This window comes from Saimiri boliviensis, chromosome 3 (genome assembly GCF_048565385.1).
Source record: "Saimiri boliviensis isolate mSaiBol1 chromosome 3, mSaiBol1.pri, whole genome shotgun sequence".
Taxonomy (NCBI): domain Eukaryota; kingdom Metazoa; phylum Chordata; class Mammalia; order Primates; family Cebidae; genus Saimiri; species Saimiri boliviensis.
The window spans coordinates 41692436-41716583 of record NC_133451.1 but is presented as its reverse complement, the minus strand read 5'-3'; the positions used below and the strand labels follow the sequence as shown (position 1 = coordinate 41716583).

Genomic DNA, 24148 nt, shown 5'->3' with positions numbered 1-24148 from the left:
CATGGCTGGGGAGGCCTCACAGTAACAGCAGAAGGCAAGGAGCAGCAAGTCATATCTTACATGGATGGCTGTGGGCAAAGAGAGAGCTTGTGCAGAAAAACACCCATTTTTAAAACCATCTTATCTTGTCAGACCCATTCACTATCAGGAGAACAGCGCAGGAAAGACCTCCCCGATGATTCAATCATCCCACTGGGTCCCTCCCACAACGTGGGAAATATGGAAGCTACAAGATGAGGTTTGGGTGGAGACACAGAGCGAAACCATGTCATTCTGCCCTGAACCCTCCCAAATCTCATATCTTCACATTTCAAAACCAATCATACCTTCCTATCTCCCAATGTTTCAACTCATTTGAGCATTAACTCAAAAGCCCACAGGCCAAAGTCTCATCTAAGACAAGGCAAGTAAGTCCCTTCTGCCTATGAGCCTGTAAAATCAAAAACAAATTAGTTATTTCCTAGATACAATGGGGATACACGCATTGGGTAAATGCACCCATTTTAAATTGGAGAAGTTGACCAAAGTGAAGGGGCTACAGGCCCCATTAAAGTCTGAAAACCAGCAAGGTAGTCAAATCTTTTTATTTATTTATTTATTTATTTATTTATATATTTATTTATTTTTATTGCATTTTAGATTTTGGGGTACATGTAAAGAACATGCAACATACGCAAGTCCATAAACATAATTCACCACATAAACAGAACCAAAGACAAAAACCACATGATTATCTCAATTGAAGCAGAGAAGGCCTTTGACAAAATTCAACAGTCTTTTATGCTAAAAACCCTCAATAAACTAGGTATTGGCAGTCAAATCTTAAAGCTCCAAAAATGATCTTCTTTGACTCCATATCTCACATCCAGGTGACACTGATGCAAGAGGTAGGTTCCCATAGTTTTGGACAGCTCTACCCCTGTGGCTTTGCAGGTACAGGCTTCCTTTTGGCTGCCTTCACAGGGTGGCATTCAGTGACTGTGGCTTTTCCAGGTGCATGGTGCAAAGCTGTCAGTGGATCCACCTTTCTGGGGTCTGGAGGATGGTGGCCCTCTTCTAACAGCTACACTAGGTGGTGCCCCAGTATGGACTCTGTATGGAGGTTCCAACACCACATGTCCCTTCTGCACTGCCCTAGAAGGTTCTCCATGACACCCCTGCTGCTGTAGCAAAATTCTGCTTGGGCTTCCAGGCATTTCCATACATCCTCTGAAATCTAGGTGGAGGTCCCCAAACCTCAATTCTTGACTTCTGTGCACCTGTGGGTTCAACACCATGTGGAAACTGCCAGGGTTTGGGGCTTCCATCCTCTGAAACAACAGCCTGAGTTCTATGTTGCCCCCTTTTAGTCATGGCTGGAGCAGCTGGGACAGAGGGCCCCAAGTCCCTAGATTGTGTACAACAGAGGGACCCTGAGCCTGGCTGACTAAACCATTTTTTCCTCCTAAATCTCCCTGTCCGTGATGGAAGAGGATGCTGTGAAGGTCCCTGACATGGCTGGATACATTTTCCCCACTGTCTTAGTGATTAACATTGAGCTCTTCATTACTTATGCAAATTTCTGCAGCCAGCTTGAATTTCTCCTCAGAAAATGGGATTTTCTTTTCTATTTGATTGTCAGCCTGAAAATTTTCCAAACTTTAATGCTCTGCTTTCCTTTTAAAACCAAATGCTTCTAATAGCACCCAAATCACCTCTTGAATACTTTGCTACTTAGAAATTTCAGCCACGAAATACCCTAAATCATCTCTCTCAAGTTGAACGTTCCACAAATCTCTAAGGCAGGGGCAAAATGTCATCAGTCTCTTTACTAAAACATAACTAGAATCACCTTTGCTCCAGTTTCCAACAAGTTCCTCATCTCTATCTGAGACCACCTCAGCCTAGACTTTATTGTTCATATCAGTATCAACACATTGGTCAAAGACATTCTACAAGTCTCTACGAAGTTCCAAACGTTCCCACATTTTTCTGACTTCTGAGCCCTCCAAATGTTTCCAATCTCTTCCTGTTACCCTGTTCTAAAGTCCCTTCCACATTTTCCCATATCTTTTCAGCAACACCCCACTCTTCTGGTACCAATTTGTTGTATTAGCCCATTTTCATGCTGCTGATAAAGGCATATCAGAGACTGAGCAATATGCAAAAGAAAGAAGTTAATTGGATTTACAGTTCCACATGACTGAGGAGACCTCACAATCTTGGCAGAAGGCAATCACATCTTACATGGATGGCAGCAGACAAAGAGAGAGCTTGTGCAGAGAAACTTCCATTTTTAAAACCATCAGATCATGTGAGACCCATTCACTATCACAAGAACAACATGAGCAAGACCTGCTCCCATGATTCAAACATCTCCTACTGGGTCTTTCCCACAACACATGGGGATTATGATAGCTACAAAATGAGATTTGGGTGGAGACGCAGAGCCAGACCATATCACCCTCTTTCAAAATAAAGAAGAAATCAACTCTCAACTACCTGTATTATGTTCCACTGTCTTAGTTCTGGTCATATTTAATTTTTCACCACTTTCTTCCGCTCATCCCTATAGGTCAATAATTCTATAGATCAATTTTGCCTATTCTATAACTTCATGAAGATGGAATCATATAGGACATAACTTTTGAACCCGGTTTACTTTATTCAATATAATATCCTTGAGAGTCATCCATGTTATTGCTAGAATCCAAAGCTGCTTCTTTTTGTTACTAGTGTGCCCCTTTACTAGGTTGGGGCCATGATCCTGAAAGACACCGTCTCATACTTCACAATACTAAATTCTAAAATCCTGAAAGATCAAAATCTGAAAAATATAATTCTGGGAAAATTAATTTTGAAAACATTTAAAAGACAATTATCTGCATCTTTAAAAGGGGATTTATTTAAAAAATGCATAAGAACACAGCAGAAAACTTCATAGGCCACTTTACACAATAAAATGTACAATAATGACACAAGCATTTCTATAAGCATGAACACTGATGACAGTTGCAGGGGTATTACAGTTATGAGTAGACAAACTATATTCACAAAGAAATAGCTCATATATAACTGGGGTCACTTTAAGTATCATGGCAAACAACCTAAGTCTTCTGACAGAATCCATCAGAAACCAGGATGGGTCACCACTGCATATGAGTCAACCAAAGAGCCATGATTTCAATTAATTTTATCTTTCACAAAAGCAAATGTACAAAAATAACATGTCTTCATTTACTAAATTTCAATGTTTTTATGTACACACAGAGTCAATGCTGTGACTAACGTTTGTGGTGTCAAATTTGTAAAAAAAAATAAAAATATATAAAATAAATTATATTTCTCTAAAACTCTTTACATTATTTATACCCCCAGCTTTGGAAAAGATGCAAGGAATTTAGCATAGCGAATTTTTTAAATCTACCCATCTGACAAAGGACTTATATCCAAAATCTACAAAGAACTAAAACAAATTTACAAGAAAATAAAACAATCAAGCCCATTCAAAAGTGGGCAAAGGATATGAACAGACACTTTACAAAAGAGTACATACGTGAGGCCAACAAACATATGAAAAAATGCTCATCATCACTGGTCATTAAAGAAATGCAAATCAAAACTACATTGAGATACCATCTCATGCCACTTAGAATGGTGATCATTAAAAATCTGGAGAAAACAGATACTGGAGAGGATGTAGAGAAATAGGAACACTTTTACACTGTTGGTGGGAGTGTAAATTAGTTCAACCATTATGGAAGACAGTGTGGTGATTCCTCAAGGACCTAGAAATAGAAATTCCATTTGACCCAGCAATCCCATTACTGGGTATATATCCAAAGGATTGTAAATCATTCTACTATAAGGACACATGCACACGAATGTTCATTGCAGCACTATTTACAATAGCACAGAACTGGAACCAACCCAAATGCCCATCAATGATAGACTGGATAGGGAAAATGTGGCACATATACACCATGAAATATTATGCAGTCATCAAAAACGATGAGTTTGTCTCCTTTGTAGGGACATGGATGAACCTGGAAATCATCATTCTCAGCAAACTGACACAAGAACAGAAAACCAAATGCCACATATTCTCACTAATAGATGGGTGTTGAACAATGAGAACACATGGACACAGGGAGGGGATCATCACACACTGGGGTCTGTCGGGGAGAAATAGGGGAGGGAGAGTGGAGAGTGGGGAGTTGGGGAGAGACAGCATGTGGAGAAATGCCAGATACAGGTGATGGGGAGGAAGGCAGCAAATCACACTGTCATGTGTGTACCTATGCAACAGTCTTGCATGTTCTTTACATGTACCCCAAAACCTAAAATGCAATAAAAAATAAACAAAAATAAAGAAAATACTGACAATTTAAAATAATGGGAATAAAACTTAATAAAAGAAGAAAAAAACCTTAAAAAAATCTTAAAATTTTCAATATAAGAAAGTGTATTACAGAGCTAGATTATGGGCAACTGCATGAAGGTAGTCAATAATAACTGGTGGACTTCCATGATTGTTAACCTTAAAATCTTGTGTTAGGATGAATAGATGTTTTTTGTTTGTTTTGTTTTTAGTTTAGTTTTTTTTTTTTTTTTTCTATTGGGGTATGGCTCATGTTGGAGAATACATCCACATTCATTTTCCACATGGTGCTGCTCTTTTGAATTATTCCTTTATTTGATATACAGCTACATGAGCATTCCCTATTACATTTTCCCACTTTCTTTGCCATGCTTCATTTTGAGGAGTACAGAGAAATCTGTTCTGCATGCACTCACATTCAGACTGCAAATTTGTCAGAAACAATACTGATGATGGCTCAACGACACTGTTGCATGCTTTCTTCTCCTACCATGTACATAACTATTTTCAAGCCAGTCGGTGACTCTGCAGGTGTCTTCAAAGAGATTTGGCTTTAATTTCTTAAACCCATCTATAGTTTCATGAGATGGAAGGAATGCCAATGCAGACAAATGATGCATTTTTGAACTGAAGTTTTTGGCATTGCCATATGATATGGCCAATTCACTAATCAGCATTTTCCACACAGTATATTATATTGAGTAGAAAAAGCAAACTTTATTGGTAACAATTTGAAATTCATTTTTAGAAGCCATGAGCATCACTTAATTCCATGTCTGTCGTTATAGTTTGGGGATTTAATTAGATGTCAGGAGGGACAATAGACTTCAGGGATTTAGACTTTAAGAATATTGATCTTTCAAGATTTCAACAATTAGGATTGTGGCATTAGAAATTGTATCTTTGGGAGTTTAATCAGCATCACTCTTTATCAATATTCCACAACTTGTTTATCAATTCTCCTGTCAATGAAGATTTGAGATGCCTCTACTTTTGGCTATTATGAATACAGCTTTTATGAAATACTTGTGCAATGTAGACATATGTTCTTATCTCTACTGAGTAAGTAACTAGGAGTAAATTGGTGTTTGGTGTATATTTACCTTTATCAGAAACTGTCAGAGGTTTTCCCAAGTGGTTGTACCATTAACATTCCCATTAGCAATATATGAGAGTTTTAGTTACTCCACCTCCACACCAACACTTGGTATTTTCAATCTTTTTAAAAATTTTAACCATTCTAAATATTGTATAGTAATATAATATTGTGGTTTTAATTTTCATTTCTCTAATGACTAACGATGTCGGATTTTACTAATGTTTTTGACTATCCATAGCCTCTTTTGCAGGCACTGGTTACCTATTTCTTCATTAGATTGTCTTTTTATTTTTGATTTTTCAGAATCCTTTACATATTCTACATGTTTTAGTCATTTGGCAAACATTTACATTGTGAATGTTTTCTCCATGTTATGGCTTCCCTTTTCATTTTCTTAACATGTCTTTTGTGAGGACATTTTAATCTTAAAGTCCAATTTATGGTTAAGAGTTTTGTGACTTACTTGCCCAAAACATCCTCACCTATCCCAAGATTGTAAAGATATTGTCTTGCTTTAGCTTCAACATTTACATCAAGGTTTGTAAATCTTGGCACTACTGACATTTTGGATTAGATAATCCTTTTTTGACGCAAAGGGTTATACTGTGTTTGGTAGGATTTTTATCAGTATCCCTGGCCTCTACCAACTTGGTGTCAAGAGCAGTGTGGTAGCAGTGTAGTCGTCATCATAGTCATTTTTTCTACATAGAAATCTAGTTGTTCCAGCACTGTTTGTGAGAAGACTTTTTCTTCTCCATTGCCTCAAATTGGCATCTTTCTTGAAAATCAGTCAATCTTAATGTGTGTATCTATTTCTATATTTTCTTTTTTCTATTTTGCAAATTTCAATCTACTTTATTAAACATTTCCACAGTCAATTAATGCTCTTAGAATGTGACTTCTAATTATGTTTCTTATGCTTATTGATATAGTAGGGTTCCTTATCATGCTAAATTTAAAAATCTTTCATGAGAGGCCACATGATTGGACCCAGCACATGGGCATAAGTGCCAAAGTTCTGCTCTGCCAGTGACCACTGTGTGGCCTGGGATAAATTACTTGACCTCTTTAAGCCTCAAATTCATGTGTAAAGAGTGAATAATGTATTATCAGATGGTATCCCTCAAACGGTGGGCCATGGATATACTTTCTAATCTATCATATTGATCTATTCGTCTCTCATTATTTTACTCGACTTGTTCAAAAATATATAGGTTATTTGCATTTCCATATAAATTTAGATTTATTAGTCAAATTCTACTAAACCAATCTGGTGAGGTTTTAATTGAGATTGCATTACAACTATAGACACCTTTAAAATGTGAAGTCTTCCAATTCATAAACATTACATATTTCTCCATGTATTAGAGTCTTCTATAATTTCTCAGCAAAATCTACATTTTAGTTTTTAATGTTGAAGTCTTACACATATTTGGAAAAATGTATTTCATGTATTTGATGTTTTCTGATATACTTTGAATTGGATTACACTAATTTTATATTCTAATTGTGTATTTCTTATATAGTGCATTTCAAATTTTGTATAATGTCCTTGAATCCAATACTTTTGCTAATTTTTGTTTTTAGTTCAGTAGCTTATAAATTTCTTTAGATTTTATACATCCCAATCATGTTGTATACAAATAGTGAGCTTTTTAAAAATTTTTATGACTTTTTTCCTAGCTTTATTTGTTTAGCTAGAACCCCCATCACAATGTTGAATAGAAGTGATGAAAATGAATATTCATTCACTGTTTCTGATCTTAGGGAGAGGGCACCCAATATTTTACCATTATATATAATATTAACTCTTGAGTTTTATATTCAAGGAGTTCCTTTCTATACCCAATTTTCATGTTGAGTTTTGTTCTAGCATGTAGTCAAATACTAAAAGATACTATAAAACTATGGATGTTTGGTTTCAGGAATTCTACAGGCAGCAGCTGATCCCTCTGATCAACTGTTTGGCCTCTTGGCTATGTATTTCCTCTGCCTGTGAATGTTAGAAATCAGCCCAGGACGTGGGTGAAATTCATGAGCAGATGTTGAAGCTCCCTTCTGTTTGGTCCCCTCATTTCTTAGAATTTTCCCCTCATTTCCATACATTCTGGCAGCTCCAGATACCAACCTCTATCTTTTCCACCCAGTAAGACTACAATTCCTTTATGAATCATATTCTATGAAAACTGGAAAGTGCCTGCAGAGGAAAAGCTGGTTAAATGTGAGGTTATGTTTCTGACCTTTCAGTGAATGTATCCTTTCCTTTTTCTTTTTGTTTTGGGTTGTTTTCTAGTACCTTCACAGTTGTGCTTGTTTTTTATTATTTTGTTCAGAGGGTATATGGATTAGTAGCAGGAGGCTTAATCTGCTATAAACTGTGCCACTATTATGAGACAATCACTCCCAGATTGGATTTCTTATAGTTCTTCAACTACACACCTTTCCTCTGACCTCTGGCTGCCACATATGCTATTTCTTTACCTGAAGCCCTATTCCCTTGCTTGTTGACTAAGTGGTTTCCAACTACCCTCATGTCTCAGTTTAAAATCAGTTGCTCAGCAAAGTCTTTCTAATTATTTTCTACCTCATATAGGATGTTCCTCCTGTGATACTTTCCCACAGCACATTGTACTCCTTTTGTAGTACTATCGGACTCACCTTCTCATATTTATTTCTTGAATATTCCTTGCTCCATGAAAGCAGAAACTATCCCTTACACCTGTCCTGGTTAATTAAAAAGTACTCTGTAAATAATTGTTGCTTTTCAAAAAACCAAGGAGCAAAATAGTTTGATCACCTTATCACAAATACTGAAAAGGCAATTTCTAAAAATTATTGATAGGCAAATCCTTCAGAGTACAGGCATGTATATAGGTAGTCATCAGTCAATAACTACAGCAAATTTTCCTTTTTTGCATTTTTTCTGCACTTTCATACCTAGAATGTATTCAAACTGTATAGTGCTCTGGTGTCCAGCTAAGAGGACAACAAAGAGCCACCTTTTTGAAGGGGTTTCAAGTGACAATGGGACAAAGCAGTTCTATGTAACAAACTCACATGTTGTCCCAAATCTAAAATAAAGTTAAATAAATAAATGTCCAGATAAGTCTTCTGGTAGCTTCTGTATCAACACCTAGAAATTCATCTAATAATCTGATCACATTGTGGTTTATTATTAAGAGCATCAGCTTTGAGACTGCTCTGCAGCAAAACAAACAAACAAAAAACTTCTTTTTCTCATTTTTAAGATGGAGTCTTGCTCTGTTGCCCAGGCTGGAGTGCGGTGGTGCAATCTCGGCTCACTGCAACCTCTGTCTACAGAGTTTAAGTGATTCTCCTGCCTCAGGCTCTTGAGTAGCTGGGATTATAGGCACACACCACTATACCTGGCTAATTTTTGTATTTTTAGTAAAGATTGGGTTTCACCATGTTGGTCAGACTGGTCTTGAACTCCTGACCTTGTGATCTGCCCAACTCGGCCTCCCAAAGTGCTGGGATTATAGGCATGAACCACTGCTCCTGGTGAAAAAAAAAAAAACAAAAACAAAAATTAATCTACAGCTTAAAAAGAAATTACTACCTAAGCTCATCTAGTCAATAAGGTAATGTTGCAGTAGGCACTATTATATAGATTTTGTTCTTTTCTTTAGACAACCAAACACATTTAGGAAATCAGACTTTGGATATCTTGGAATGGTTTGGGGTACTTCATTAATTCCACTTAGAAACCAGGGTCTAGCACAGGGCTTGGCAAAGAGTAGTTGTTAAATAAACATTTGTTTAACATATCAATGAAAATGATTGCAGCAAAAATTCACAACAAAGACAATTATAATAAACAAAGTTTATTGATTAATCCATAAACATAACCATTTAAAAAACATATATAAACCAAAGTATTGCCTTTGATTAATAAAATGAGGCTTTTCCTGGGTAAAAGCTCCAATTAACCAGCACAGTTCTTACAACGCTGAAGACCATTTTCATTGCAAGCTGTACACTTCAGGGCTTTGAAAGAGTCTGTGAAGCAGTTTCGAAACATGGACATCTTACTCCCATGGCACACAGAGCATGGAAGAAAGCCAAAGCCTCCACATGAGGGGCACTCATGTGGATGCTGCACTCTCTGTAAAAAGTGGCAAGGGAAAAAGAGAGAACAGAAGACGTGTTAGCATGAACAACCCAATCAGCCTCCCGGCCTTTCTGTACTGTGAGTGGTCAGAAAGCAATATTGGCATAATTTGGCTATACATTTGAATTCATCTACCATTTATACACATTACACCCAGGGAAGTAATTAGTTGAAGTTTTCCTTCATCCCCCAGCCAACGGCCATCTACACCACAGGTATCGTTTGTAAAGTGGGTAAATTTTAGGTTGAAGGGCACATAACTTCAAGAAATCCATCATATGAAAACATCTATTTACAAACCAAATAATTTAGGAGTTGACTTTTTGTATAAAGGAAAATACTTTAACTTTCCCTTTAGTATTATTTCACAGTTTCATGTCTTTGTTTATAGAATAGTATATTAATAGCAAGTCTGGAAAATCAGAAAGCTAAAAGCCGAAGTGTACCGGAGTCACTATTAACTAAAGACTGCTAATTAGATTGTAAATTTAGAGTAATACTTTTTTTTTCAAAGGACTTTCAAATGGATTTTTGTATAGAATCTTCATCCACACTAAACATTACACATAGAGACACCTTTTTCAGTAAGGATTTAATTTGAGCATCATTATCCTCATTTTATTTTTTAAGAAAATAAGCACAGAAATCAAGAGACATTTCTGCAGATCTATTTAACTTCCCACAGTGCTATCAGACTTCCCACCTCAAGCAAAGGTTAAGTATCTCTGATAGTAGAACTAAAATAGCTAGACAGTGTGTTGAGAGTAATACTTTGAAAATCATTTACATGCATTTCTATTTGCTTTTCTGAGCATATAACCTTTACTGGTATCCTCTAGGGGCATCCATCAGTTTAGGGGAGATTAGGTGCCATTATAGAATGAATACAAAAAGAAAATAAGTAAATTGATACTAAGCTTCCGACGTGCAAAAAAGGAATTTGCAGCAGTGTTTGAAACCTTGGCTTTGTGATGGGAATAATTGCTAAAATAGGCTCAGGAAATGTGGACACACACACACATACACACACACACACACACACACACACAGACAAACACGCTTAATATACTGACACATACATATAGCCTTTCTCCAAAGATTTATAACCGCACATATTAAAGTCTCAAAATATTCAACTTAAAAGAAACCTATTAACTGAGGTTAACCCATGATTATTCCAGCACATATAACTATGAGAATTTTTCTGAAATCAATAATATAATTCTCTCATAATTAGTAACCTGTGAAATTTACTCTGGTAATCAAACATTAGGATCTTATTGATATTTAGAAAATAATCTAATATTGATATTTTAAGGCAATATAAATGGGAATTTTCCTTATCTATCAGAACTCACTTGCAGTTATAGTTTGAATTGGCTATTACAATCAAGATGGCTAAACTCATATAATATCTCATTTCTAATGCCACACAATCACAGAAAGTAGTCGTTGTCAATCTGAATGACACAAACAATGAACTTCATCAAGACTGTAGAGATTTAAAGTTCTTCCAAAAAGATAGATTGATATGTACAACAATTTGGTTACTTTGTTGATGAATTTTTGCCATTTCTTTGTGCAAGAATTGACCTAAAAAAAGATACACTGCACTTAAATTTTGCACAATATTAAAATAGAAATAAGAAAAACTTCTAGCAAAAACAAACCTGGTGATGGAAAAACTGTACTTTAAAAGCTAAGTATAAAAAAAAAAATCCTAAGCAACGGTGTTCTTATCAAATATTACAAAGAATATAATAATGTAGATAGATCCTTGTCATTCACTATTGCTATGACAGGAAATTAATATTTAAAGGCTTGTACAACAATTGCACCAAGTCAGAACAGATGCTGGGCTGGCCAGGGTCCTAGAGAAAGGAACTGCAGGGACCCTGAGTCCAGCCCTTTATTCATTACTGCTAGATTGTAAATGGGTCTGAGTTCCTAGTAGAATAGAGTTGTCATATTTTGCAAATAAAAATACAGGATGCTCAGTTAAATTCGAATTTCAGATACAGCACAAATAATTTTTGTGTAAGTATGTACTAAATATTTCACGAGATGTACTTAAGCTAAAAAAAATTTATAATTTATTTGATATTTAAATGTAAGTGGGCATCCTGTGTTTTATCTGGCAAAGTTTATAGGTTGCAGTTGACAGAGAAGAAGAGATGTTCGTGCATCTTGGGCAATGGCTATTTACCAATCAGTATAAATTACTTCAATATCTTTTTTCATTTTTGGGGGGAGTTTCGAGACAGTCTCACTCTGTTGCCCAGGCTAGAGCTCAGCAGTGGCACCTGGCCTCACTGCAACCTCCATTTCCCAGCTTCAAGCGATTCTTCTGCCTCAACCTACCACGTAGCTGGGATTACAGGTGCATGCTACCACCCCCAGCTAATTTTTGTATTTTTAGTAGAGATGGTGTTTCACCACATTGGCCAGACTGGTTAGGAAATCCTGACCTCAAGTGATCCACCCTCCTCGGCCTCCCAAAGTGCTGAGATTACAGGTGTGAGCCACAGCACCAGGTCCAATTATTTCAATATCTTAATGGCTGCAAACATATTTCAATATTTTCAATCACCGTGACTGCTATACCAGTGCTCGCTAGGTGAATATCAACTGCTGCTATGACCCAAGACACTTGTGAATGACCACATTCTTGAATAGCAATATGGTTTTCTCATAAAATATATTTGTGACTACAAGCAAAGAACAACAAAGCTGAAATGAAAATGTTAGTGCTATGCAGCTTCCTGCGCTCACTGTCTATCTGTGGCACTTTAGTCACCAGGCTCTGAACACACAAAATTTGAAATAGTAACTCAACACAATTAAAAATTATTGGCTGGGTGCAGTGGCTCATGCCTGTTAACCTAGCAGTTTGGGAGGCCGAGGCAGGTGGATAATGAGGTCAGGATATGGAGACCAGCATAACCAACATGGTGAAACCCTGTCTCTACTAAAAATACAAAAGAAAATTAGCCTGACGTGGTGGCGCATTCCTGTAATCCCAGCTACTTAGGAGGCTGAGGCAGAAGAATTGCTTGAACTCAGAAGGCAGAGGTTGCAGTGAGCTGTGATTGTGCCACTGGACTCCAGACTGGGCGACAGAGTGAGACTCCATCAAAAAAAAATTATTTTAGGACAGGCGTGGTGGCTCATGCCTGTAATCCCAGGATGTGAGAGGCAGGGGTGGGGTGGATCATGAGGTCAAGGAGACCAACGTGACCAACATGATGAAATCCTGTCTCTACTAAAAATACAAAAAATAGCTGGGCATGGTGACATACTCCTGTAGTCCCAGCTACTTGTGAGGCTGAGGAAGGAGAATCGCTGGAACCTGGGAGGCGAAGGTTGCAGTGAGCCGAGATCGCACTACTGCACTCCAGCCTAGAGACAGAGCAAGTCTCCATCTCAAAAAAAAGATATGTATATATATATATATGCACACAGACACACACACACACACACACACACACACACACACACATATACATATATATATATATTACATAATAAACATGACTTAAAAATATTACTTTCAAAGCCTAAAATACCAAATGTTAAATCCACTGATACCAAGAGTCTACTGTTTCTTCACAATTTGTCCCCTTGTCAGAACAAATAAATCTCCCATCCTAAAATAAACTTCATGTATAAATACCAAAGCTGCATTTTTATTTTTAAAGATAATCACAAATACAAGGCCATCCTAAAATAGTGTCCTCAGAGTCTGTGCAATTCTGTGATGAGATCTCTCTTTTATTTAAAGGATTGTTGAGAGGATTCAATGAACTAATTCATGGAAGTGAATAAAATATTGCCTGGCACATAGTAGGCACTCAATATAGTTAGTCATTGTTAGCCATTATTTTATTAATAAATTCTTATTTGAAAGGATTTTTATTAACTGCTACCTCAAGCTAAACTGCTTGTGGTCACATGACATAACCATTTTCTATACTTCTCAGAGTCATTCAATTTAAATACTTGTTCTATACTTAGCTTTCTGGTTTAAAGTTTTGCCACTGCAAGAAAGGGAGAGTAAATGTGTGTCCATTCATGTGTTATTTCTGTTGTCTTGGACCACAGTGCTGGAAAGATTCTCAGGCCACTTCCATTCTCAAGAAAAATAAGCTATTTCAGCCATAAACATAAGAGAGGAAAGGGACAGCTTACATTTCGTGTGGCGTCTTTGCCCCCTTCTCATACCAACCAGATGTGACAGACACTACCATTTTATCATTGAGGAAACAAAGCCTCTCAATTGTTTTTTTAAAAATAATTATGAAGTTATAACTAGAAAGTTGAATATTGAAGGGGGTCTCTTTATGAGCAAAATCCATGTTCTTCCCACTATGATAATGGTTTTCCATGTTTATTTGCATCAATTTTTTTTTCCAAAATTCCCTAACCCTGAGATCCTCAAATGTAAAGCAGTTGAAAGGATAAATGCTAAGCACTAAAGCCAAAGTGGTGGTGGAATGGGGTGGGTCTTGAGGCAACCCATGGAGGCTCCCCAGTGCCCCCTCAGCACCCAGGAATCCCTTCCTGCTGCATCATCCAGCACAATGTATGCTATTTGCTATTCTAATCAGAATAAAAAATTTAGTCATGGCTAGCCGCAAATCTCAAAGAGCACTTTTGTTATACTGAAATTCTGGTTTTAGTTTAGATTATGTACAAAGAAAACCAAGTTGGATTATGTTAGATGCTTTTATATTAGTGTTGCCCTGAAGTCTAACCCTTTCTTATACAGTTTTGCCCACAGATCAAGATGGAAAAAGAGCTAGGAATTTCCCATAGAACATGGACAAAGTTTCAAGTTGGAGGAAGAAAGAATAACTGAAGTCAATGAAACACACTTCCACTTTACTAATAGTATTACTAGTTACTATTAGTAGCATTACCAATTAGTAACAAAACAGACTTCATTACTATTAGTAACAAAACTGACTTCCACTTTCAATGAAGAGACTGACTACAGGTAACGACCTGCTAGCAATTAAGAATCCAGGCAGACCTGGTTTAGAATAGCGTACAGAGAACTGAATCTGCAGACTGTCTCCTCTCCTCTGAATAGTGGTTTGGGTTAAGACAAGTCACTTTGGGGTGGAATTCCAGAAAAAAAGGAGAAATCACCCTCCACTCTACCTCTTTCTGTTCATATATTCCTGTCAGTTTTTAAAAAAATAGATACTCAGGGAGTGGGACCTTTTACTTATTTATTCCAGTCCACAAATATATATTGAGTATTTACTAGCCAGACTCTGTAAGGCAATGGGAATAAAGCTGTGAACCAGACACTTCCCTGTTCTCCTAACAGTACATCTCAGCCTCACCCTTAAGTCTTGAATAGGTCTGCTCCATATTGCAGTCATCTCTCTGAAGCATACAAGAAGTCTTATGTCTCTAACAAGGTATCAAAATGACAAAGATAATGGCAGAGTTTATGAATAATAGTCAAATAGACTTCCTTAGTAGCACAAACTCAAATTTTAAGAACATAAATTTATCCCCAGTTATGCAATATAGAAACAGGATGCTAAGATCAAGAGTCTTCATGCCTTCTTCAAGATCAGGAAATGAAGCTCTTATTATTTTTAACCTCAGATCATCAAATCCTATTCCAATAGAGTGTGAAAGTCCCTTAAGTATCCTACCAAAGAGGAAGCAACTTGTTTGAGCCTCTGACAATACACTTCATCATCCAGATTGTCTATGAAGCAGTATTACCCATGAAACAAATTGTCAGGGAGTACACGCCTGGCATTATAATCATCTCTAGATGATTCATCTTGCTCTATGTATTTTGTTTTAAACTAGATTCAAAAATTTAATTCCACAAATGCTTAAATGCCTACTAAACACCCCTCTGCCTGACCAAGCTTCTAAAAAACTAAATAGAATCTTTTCTCATCATCAGTGTTTCTGGCATCCTTAATTTGCAGAGTTGAGAAAGAAGCCACTGAACAAAATGCAGACACAGGGGAAATTTGTAGCTCATAATTCTAAATGTATAAGCCTGGATATAGGAGTCTGATTCTTAAACCAGATGGGATGGACTGCCATAAACCTACTTAAATAGATGTTTTAATTTCAGAGAAGGGCAGATGACATGGCCTGATTCCCCAGGTGAGCAGGTGGTGTCTGCTGCTGAAGCCTCAGAACGGGCCATGCCCACTCCTTTTTCCCCCAGGAAAGACCATCATTCAGAGCTATACTTCTCCAGGGAGCCTCAGGACAATCTCTGACAGCTCCAATGCCTTGTGCAGTCAGCCTGTGCCATTACTGACATCCTAAGTTTGTAGCTGGGAATCTTTGCTTGGTTCTTCATGAACAAATAAGCAGTCACCAGCACTCAGGGGAGAATCAGATTAATTTTTATAAGCTTTACCAAAAAGGACAGAAAACGAACACTATGTTGTTAATCTTGCTACAAATGACAACAAAACTATTAATTCATATCTTCAAAAAAATAACAAGGCAAAGCTTACTTAGAGCTTCTCTGCCATCTAAGATCTTTCATTCAGTGTCTGCCAAAACCAGTGATATGCTAATATATCTCAGCGCTCTCCTGGCTCTTCCTGCATGGGCATCAGCAGGATTGGCTATCCATCTTGGTTATTGTTTTGTGAGGACTCCTTAGACACTTCATTGTTTCTAATTTCTAGCCTATTTATTAACATAAATATCATTTACCAAAACAAAAATGATGGCTTCATTCATCCTTTCAGCCATATATTCTTTCATATAAAATAATAATTTTCTCTTTCTTTGCATCTCTTAAATCAGGCATCCCCAAACTACAGCCGGCGGGCTGCATGCGGCCCCCTGAGGCCATTTATCCGGCCCCCAGCCGCACTTCAGGAAGGGGTGCCACTTTCATTGGTGGTCAGTGAGAGGAGCACAGTATGTGGTGGCCCTCCGACGGTCTGAGGAACAGTGAACTGGCCCTCTGCGTAAAAAGTTTGGGGACGCCTGTCTTAAATGCTTCACCTCTTCCAAAAAAAAATGGGGGATGAAAGAGAAGTTGTTTATTTATTCCCTCAGTAAATATTTATGTGTGCCTGATATATGCTAATCCCTGTTTTAGGTACTAGAGGTAAATAATAAAACAAAATAAATGAATGGCTGTGTTCACATGGACCTCATATATTAGTGGAAGGGTTACCTGCAACTTGTCATTTCATGAACACAGCTCCCATTGGCACAACCGGCTCTACTGAGTTCATGTCTTCATATCAACTATCACATGTGCTACCAGCTTCTGCTGCCTTTGGCCAGCTCCTCACTTTTGAGACCACCAATAATCTTCATCAACAAATCAGACCCACTCAGCTTCCAGAGCAGTTTTCAGTTGGGCGAGATATATGATAAGATTCTTGGTGCAGAAAAATTTGAAATTATTTTCTTACTCCATTTTTGATGGCCCACCACAGCTGCTAAGTCTCTCTTTTCACCACTACTTGAAATAACTGCTAGAAACTGCAACCTGAATTATGAGGACCAGGAGTGGTCATAGACTACCATGTAGCAACCCAAGTAACAGCAAACTAGAATTTGGCCAGGATCTGTCTAGTGTCAGAGCCCTGTGTCAAAACCCAGCCTAATCCCTGTACCTACAACCTTTACCAGCTAATCTCCTAGGAAGCTACTCACCCAGGCTTTGTGTCCTGTCACGATATAGTCAGATTTCCTAGGTACCTACATGGCACTTAATTTGCGAGTCATGGCAGCATAGGTCCACAGTTAATTAGCATCATGGGCTTGGAGTCAGATTAGAATCATAAACCAAATACTGATTACTTAAATACTCTTGAGCAAATGACTTCATCTTTCTGTACCTCCATTTCCTTACGTGTAAAATGGGAATAATAAAAGAACCCACTTAGCAGAGTTGTGAGCTTTCAATGATTTAATACATAAAAAATGCCAGGAATATATCTTGCTACACAGTAAGGACTGAAATGTTTCCTCTGTAATGAATACTTAATTCCTACTCTACTGTCAAAAGCCAACCAGAAGAATGGAATGAGTTTGGATCTATATTTCTTATCTCTTATCCTTTTTGCATGGCTCTCCCAGCCCTTCTTTTTATCTGGCATCTTTACTTCCTCTTAAACTCCTGCCCCCTCTCAGGCAGAGTTCTGAGCTTTCTTGATTGGCTACAAATTCTCCACCAGTTTTACTACATGGCCAAAGCAACTGGACATAGTGATAGTACCGTAGAGTTCCTGTAACAATAGAAAGCCAATGCCATACCATTATTTTGAATATTAAAAATAACTAAAATATTTGTGCCTTATTTATGTCATCTGTAGAATGGAGACAGACTTAATGAAGAGAAAAATATCTTCTTTTCTAAAGTTTTTGAGCTGATGGAGAAAAAGAGATTACATCATCTACCATGGTACTGTTGATCAAGTTATAGAACTAAGAATTACAGACTCAATGGAATAGAAGTCCGGAATAGCTCAATCAATCATCAATCCCTACAAAGGAAAGCAATGAAGCTTATTCATCCCATAAGATCCTTAAAAATGCCATTATACCACAGAATTAATAATAGAATGATATTGGTGCAACAAGAAGTAAATAGATCAATGATACTGCATAATAACATTTAAATAAGTTTAATATGTGCACAGAGAATAATACATGTAAACCAAATTGTTTAAGTAAAAAGATACATGATAATGTAAGTGAATAAATTCATAGGATTAGAGTAGTATATGAGAACAGAAGGAAAGAAACAGCCCATTCATTCAGACTTTTTATCTAAGAGGAGTTTTAAGAGGAGCAAGTACACACCCTGATTTAACAGATAAAGAAATCAAGATCCTGAAAGGTGAAAGATTATGCCCAAAGGCACACAGCCAGCAGCAGAGCTGAGGAAGAAGCTAAAAATCTTCTGATGTCCAAGTCATAATACTTTAGAAATTATAAATTATGGAAAAAAAAGAAATTTAAAACATTTTACAAAAACAAGTTTACTCTCTGTATATATCACATGACTTTTGAATTTAGAATGAGACCACAGGAAGTTATTTTGCTAAATCCCAAGCATCCTCCCCCTTTATAAGCACTATATTTCTGGCCATCATCCTCAGTGGACCACAGTATCTAAACATACTCTATTGTTTGTATTATGACACAAACTGATAAAAAACGTTTTGAGTTCTTTCCATATGCCTGCAGTACATTGAGAGGACATTGTTGTCTCCCTTAGCAAAGTACCTGTAAACAGTAGATACTCAATAAACGTCTGTTGAATGAATGAATCTATTGTTTCCCTTCTAGGCAAGGTCACAATACAAATAAAACATGAATCCTCCAATCAAGGAGCATATAGTTCACTTTGGACATAAGTCAAACACCCAAAAAAAAAGTAATACAAAAAAGAGTTTTATAAGCTCCCCCTGAAAAGAGGGCTATAGGAATTCAAAGGTGGGGGAGATCAGAAATGACTGTTGGAAGAACTGATACTGAAGATGGGCCTTGAAGATGGTGGAGAGAAATGAGGAACTGGAACAATAGCATTCTAGGCAGACAGAATAGCTTGCACAAAGTGATAGTAGTAAGAAAGCACAAGAAACCACATAGTTCTTTCTTCTATCTGGAGTGGAAGGAATGGTAGAGAATCAGAAATCAGGTTAGGAAAGACTAGAGCAATAACAACCAGTAGTGACATACAGACAGTAGATAACCATATGACCTATTTCTCCTGGGAAAGTCCTGTTTCACATTTGCTGTCCCAGAATAATTACTAATGCACACTTATCATTCTCAAAGTGTCCCAGTCAGAACAATAAAGTATATAATCTTCTTACAAATAGAGAGAAACCGCCGGGCGCAGTGGCTCAAGCCTGTAATCCCAGCACTTTGGGAGGCCGAGGCGGGTGGATCACAAGGTCGAGAGATCGAGACCATCTTGGTCAACATGGTGAAACCCCGTCTCTACTAAAAATACAAAAAATTAGCTGGGCATGGTGGCGCATGCCTGTAATCCCAGCTACTCAGGAGGCTGAGGCAGGAGAATTGCTTGAACCCAGGAGGCGGAGGTTGCGGTGAGCCGAGATCGTGTCATTGCACTCCAGCCTGGGTAACAAGAGTGAAACTCCGTCTCAAACAAACAAACAAACAAACAAACAAATAGAGAGAAACCGTCTGATGAAATAATTTAACAGTGAGGTAATAAGGGCTTTCTGGTTGCATGTGAATTTTATATATATTTGAATAAGTATTTCTCTGATGCTGTATTTATAAGCACAGGAATACGAATTAAAACGTGCTTTTTGGAGAAATAACTTTTTCTCTACTCTTTGTAAATGATGTAGGAAGGTCTTCTACATGTAGGAAGATCCATGGGAAAAATAAAGTTATTTCAATGAAAAATTTTAATGTGCTTCAAGACTATTTCCTGACTTGCAGCACCTCATCAGTGTCTGTATTACAGAGAGTTGGGCTCAAATAAAGCTGACCATAACACTCACCTAATAGTATGAGATCATTAAAAGTTAACATTAAAGTCATTCCAGCTGCAACAAACCTAATAGCAGATGATAACAAATTAAAACTGCCACATGTATCCTACTGCATATTTGTAAGAACATGGGGAGAGAGAATTCAATTAGAAAAACTCAATTATCATCAGAATGTGTTTAACATTTTGATTACTAAAAATAAGTTGCTAAAAGCACATTTACCTCAATTTTGGTTAGGAGGTCTTGCAGTTCTCCTGATTCATTCATTGACAAAATTTTCTCAGCACCCTATTAACAAGAGAGGGTAAGGAGGAAAATCCATTTTGTTAGTATTTGAGAAAATATAAGTTCTAGCCAGAAAAGTTTAACCCACAAAATACTGAACACATTCTTCCCTTTGAAGCTGAGTAAACGTACGAGTAGGATGCCAAAGAGAAGAACACCTTTCTCCTGACGGCCACATACTCTTCCATCTAGTAAGTCTCACCTTAGGTAAGGGGAGAGCTGCCTACGGGAGGCAAGCTCCAGGAAACCCACAGCTGTCAGATTTAAATCCAAACACAGAAGGAGCCAGCAGACTTTTCAGGGTTTTTTAGGGTGCCTGGAGCCAGTCTACCATCTGGGAAAGGAATCCTTGGAGCAAATTCCCACCCTCAGTAAACTCTGCCCTACTCCAAGCAGTACTAGACATGGTCTTCCCTAACACCCATGCATGTAAAGATAACAGCAACTAACAGTAACAACAACGATAATAACTACCAACACTAATTAAGCAGATATTTTCAGTTTGGCACAAATATCACCTCCTTTGCTGTAGTAGACTCTATTATTTGCAGAAACTGAGCTTCAGTGAGATTAAATAACAATTTCAATGTCAACCAGAGATGTAGAGAGAAGATTTAAATGCAGGTAGGGCACGTACTCCAGAGCGGACGCTTTTAACTTCTAAAACATTGCTATGGATATGAGAAAGGGGACAATATGTGCTTCTTCGAGCCACCCCATTTTTCTCTCCTGTCCAGCTGCTTCCCACATTCTACCACTCTACTTCCCAACATAAAACCACAGAGAAGAAAGGAGGAAACACTGGAGTAATTATTTCTAATCAAAGACCAAGATCAAGTCTGCTTTGTTGACACTGTCCTAGGCACTCAGCACAGTTGCTGGTTCAGAATAGGTATTGGATTCATTTTTGATTAATGAAAAAGATGGGGAAAATATAATCACACACTAAAGATTTTTTGATTCCTACTTGTACTAAGTACGGTGCCAAGCAGGACTCACAGAAAAAATTAAAAAGTTGTAGTTCTTATGGAGGTTACTACATACATTTATGTAAAAGCATATTTTTGTTGTAAAGGCACAGAAAACTAACCCACAGTGTAGAATGAAAAATAAGTGCCCAGTGAATGATGAATTAAAAAAGGTAAGCTGGGAAATCACCACAGGAGGAGAAATGTGTTTTTTGAGGGTAGAGAAATCTTTCTGAGGTTGGTGGTATTTGATCTGGACCTCAAAGACTGGATGAGGTTTCAAAAATAGGTTAAAAATACTATAGTGATATATACGAGTCTTTAGTTATTGGTTTCATTTTATTTCAGTCTATCTTGTATAACTTATGTCATCATAATTACCATCAAAAATATCAAATTTATTTATTCAAAAGCAGTATGAATGAATACACAGGGCTACAGAGAATATATATTGCTCTATGAGGCAAGTTACATCTCTTTCTTTGGTGGTAATTTTGCCAAGAATACAGATGTGAAACCTCTAAAGTAAGAACAAAGGTAATGAAAGCACCATGACAAAACATTAAAGTCTAAATATAGTAATAACTGGTAATATTTTACTTTGCTATGTTTTATTTCTTTTAAGAGATAGCCAAGTTAAAATGGGAAAGAACTCTGGGGAATTTGATACATGAACTAAAGCAGTAAAGAGAATATATGCCTCATTTTTCTCAAACAAAAGAAAATGCCCCACAATGACTCCAAACAAAATTAATGTTCCAGAAAAGCTATCACACATCTCCTTCCTGACTCTTTTCTTATGGTAGCATGTGTCATAGTCAGTTGGTTAGAGTACAAGGCATATGCTAAGAAAGGACCTGTCTCAATATTGTTAAATGCATGAAATTTGTTCTGCCTCAGCCAAATAGCTCCTGCAGCATTACTACCACGGGAGAAGATTCCACATTGCAGGAGAAATGCAGGCTTTGCTTACATTAAGCAAAGAACTTAAAAGCATAATGGTCACTGATTGTCAAGATACCCCAGTGTCTAGTATACAGGTGGTGTAATGAGCTTAAAGTTGAAAAACGCTGCTCCATAACAGAGGATAGGCAGCTGAAGAATTCCTGCTTCCCTCACCCAAACAGCCTGCTACCAGGCAGCTACTCAACACAGCCTCCACAACCCTCCCTGCCCTGCCCTCAGATCTTTTCCTTGGAGCCAGCCCTTTGGTCCCTGTGCCACATGCTGAGAACTGAGAGTAGTCGAAGCCCACTGTACCCCACTGGGTCCCAGGTCTCTGCCTTCCACCAGACCCTGTCATTACCAAGCCTAAGAGTAAGATTCTACAGGGGACCAAAAAAAAAAAAAAAAAAAAAAATTCAGATGATCGTCTTCTCTGATCCTAAGTGCAGCAGCAGCAATAGCAGAATAGAGATTTTAGCCTAGTTAGCACATTTCAGGGGAAAATTATAGATCACTCCCATACTGATGTTTGGAGCATTTATCAGGGTAAATCTCAATCTGCCCTGCTTTCCACTGCATTTGCATATTCCAAAGGTCTCATCCCTTCACTTTTTCTTATCAAAGACTCTAATTATTACTTGATCTATAAAGAAACCTCTGTGTCTGCAAAAGAGAGGATATTTCCTAACACATTGACATTCTTAGAAAATTATCTTTTCCTGGTTGGTATTTGGCTAAGAATGTCAGACATAAGTTTGTTTTTATATACACTCCACCATTCAATTCTATGCTAGTGAAAATTATGTACTCTATTACTTGGCATAGAGACCTCCAGGACACGTATGGAAATATTTGTTATATTTTTTATTGATTCTGAATCATTTTTTTAATTAAAATTAATATAATCCTGAAAATAATGATAATAGTAATAAGTGCTTCACAAATATGGGCTCTTTTAAGCATTGGTGCAAAGTAAGCATTTTTTTTAATAAAAGAACTATCTCAATTTTTTAAATAAAGAAACTAAAGTTTAAAGAGAATAAAGAGCATTCCCAGAGTCTTTCAGTTAATCATTACAAGGTTTGGGTTGATCTTGAATTCAGGTTGAGCTGACTCCAAAACCTACACTCTTTCCATTCATCCTGCAAGCTGCCTGCTCAGCGATACAGCATAATTGTATTAGTGAAAAATGTTACAGAGAACTCCCATTTTGGGGAATATGAGAGCCTGTGGTTTGAACTCACTGTTGACTAGGTACCCAAGAAGCTCACGTGAATTGAAAGCTTTTACTGCAGTGACTCCACATCCAGAATGAACATGCTAGAGAAGCTATGAAATACCCAAGTTCTTTTTGTCTAAATCTCAGCACTGTAACTTATTCAGTTATTTAGAATGATTGCATTTCCCAGGAAAGAACCTATTTCATTACCCTTCAATATGTGAAAAAACTCTACCTTGCTCAAATACTTTACAACTTAAAATTCAGAGCAGTGAACTGTAACATGTGAACAAGACACTTTGTTTTACATTTATGTAACAAGCTTCACAGACAAAGATAAGATAATCTGTTTAATTTTTCCTTTTCTATGAGTCACCAAGGAAGAAACACATACCTTCAAGGAATAAGAAAAAGGTAGGAAAAGAAATCAGTTCTCTCCCAACTGAGATTGCCAAATAAACACTGACCATATCACCTGTGAATGTGTAAAAGGATGCCACCATACTCATTCATGCATTTATCCATTAGTTCAATATTATTTTCAGTCTCCATTAGGGATTAGGCACTGTACGATTAAACAAAAGAGCCACACATGAGCACACACACGCACAACTGCTTCCTGTTACTGAGGAAATGTACTTTTG

General features: G+C 37.3%; 1 protein-coding gene across 1 annotated transcript in view; it reads right to left on the bottom strand.

Moving 5' to 3' along the window:
- Positions 1 to 3897: 3897 nt before the first annotated feature.
- The window catches only part of GRXCR1 (glutaredoxin and cysteine rich domain containing 1), a 147102-nt gene continuing 126851 nt past the window's right edge, over positions 3898 to 24148 (bottom strand). The window contains exons 3-4 of the mRNA XM_003940966.3: positions 20310 to 20375; positions 3898 to 9585 (exon numbers count right to left, since the gene is read on the bottom strand). Coding sequence (XP_003941015.2) covers positions 9406 to 9585; positions 20310 to 20375 — 246 coding nt within the window. The 3' untranslated portion in view covers positions 3898 to 9405. The remainder of the gene's footprint in view (positions 9586 to 20309; positions 20376 to 24148) is intronic.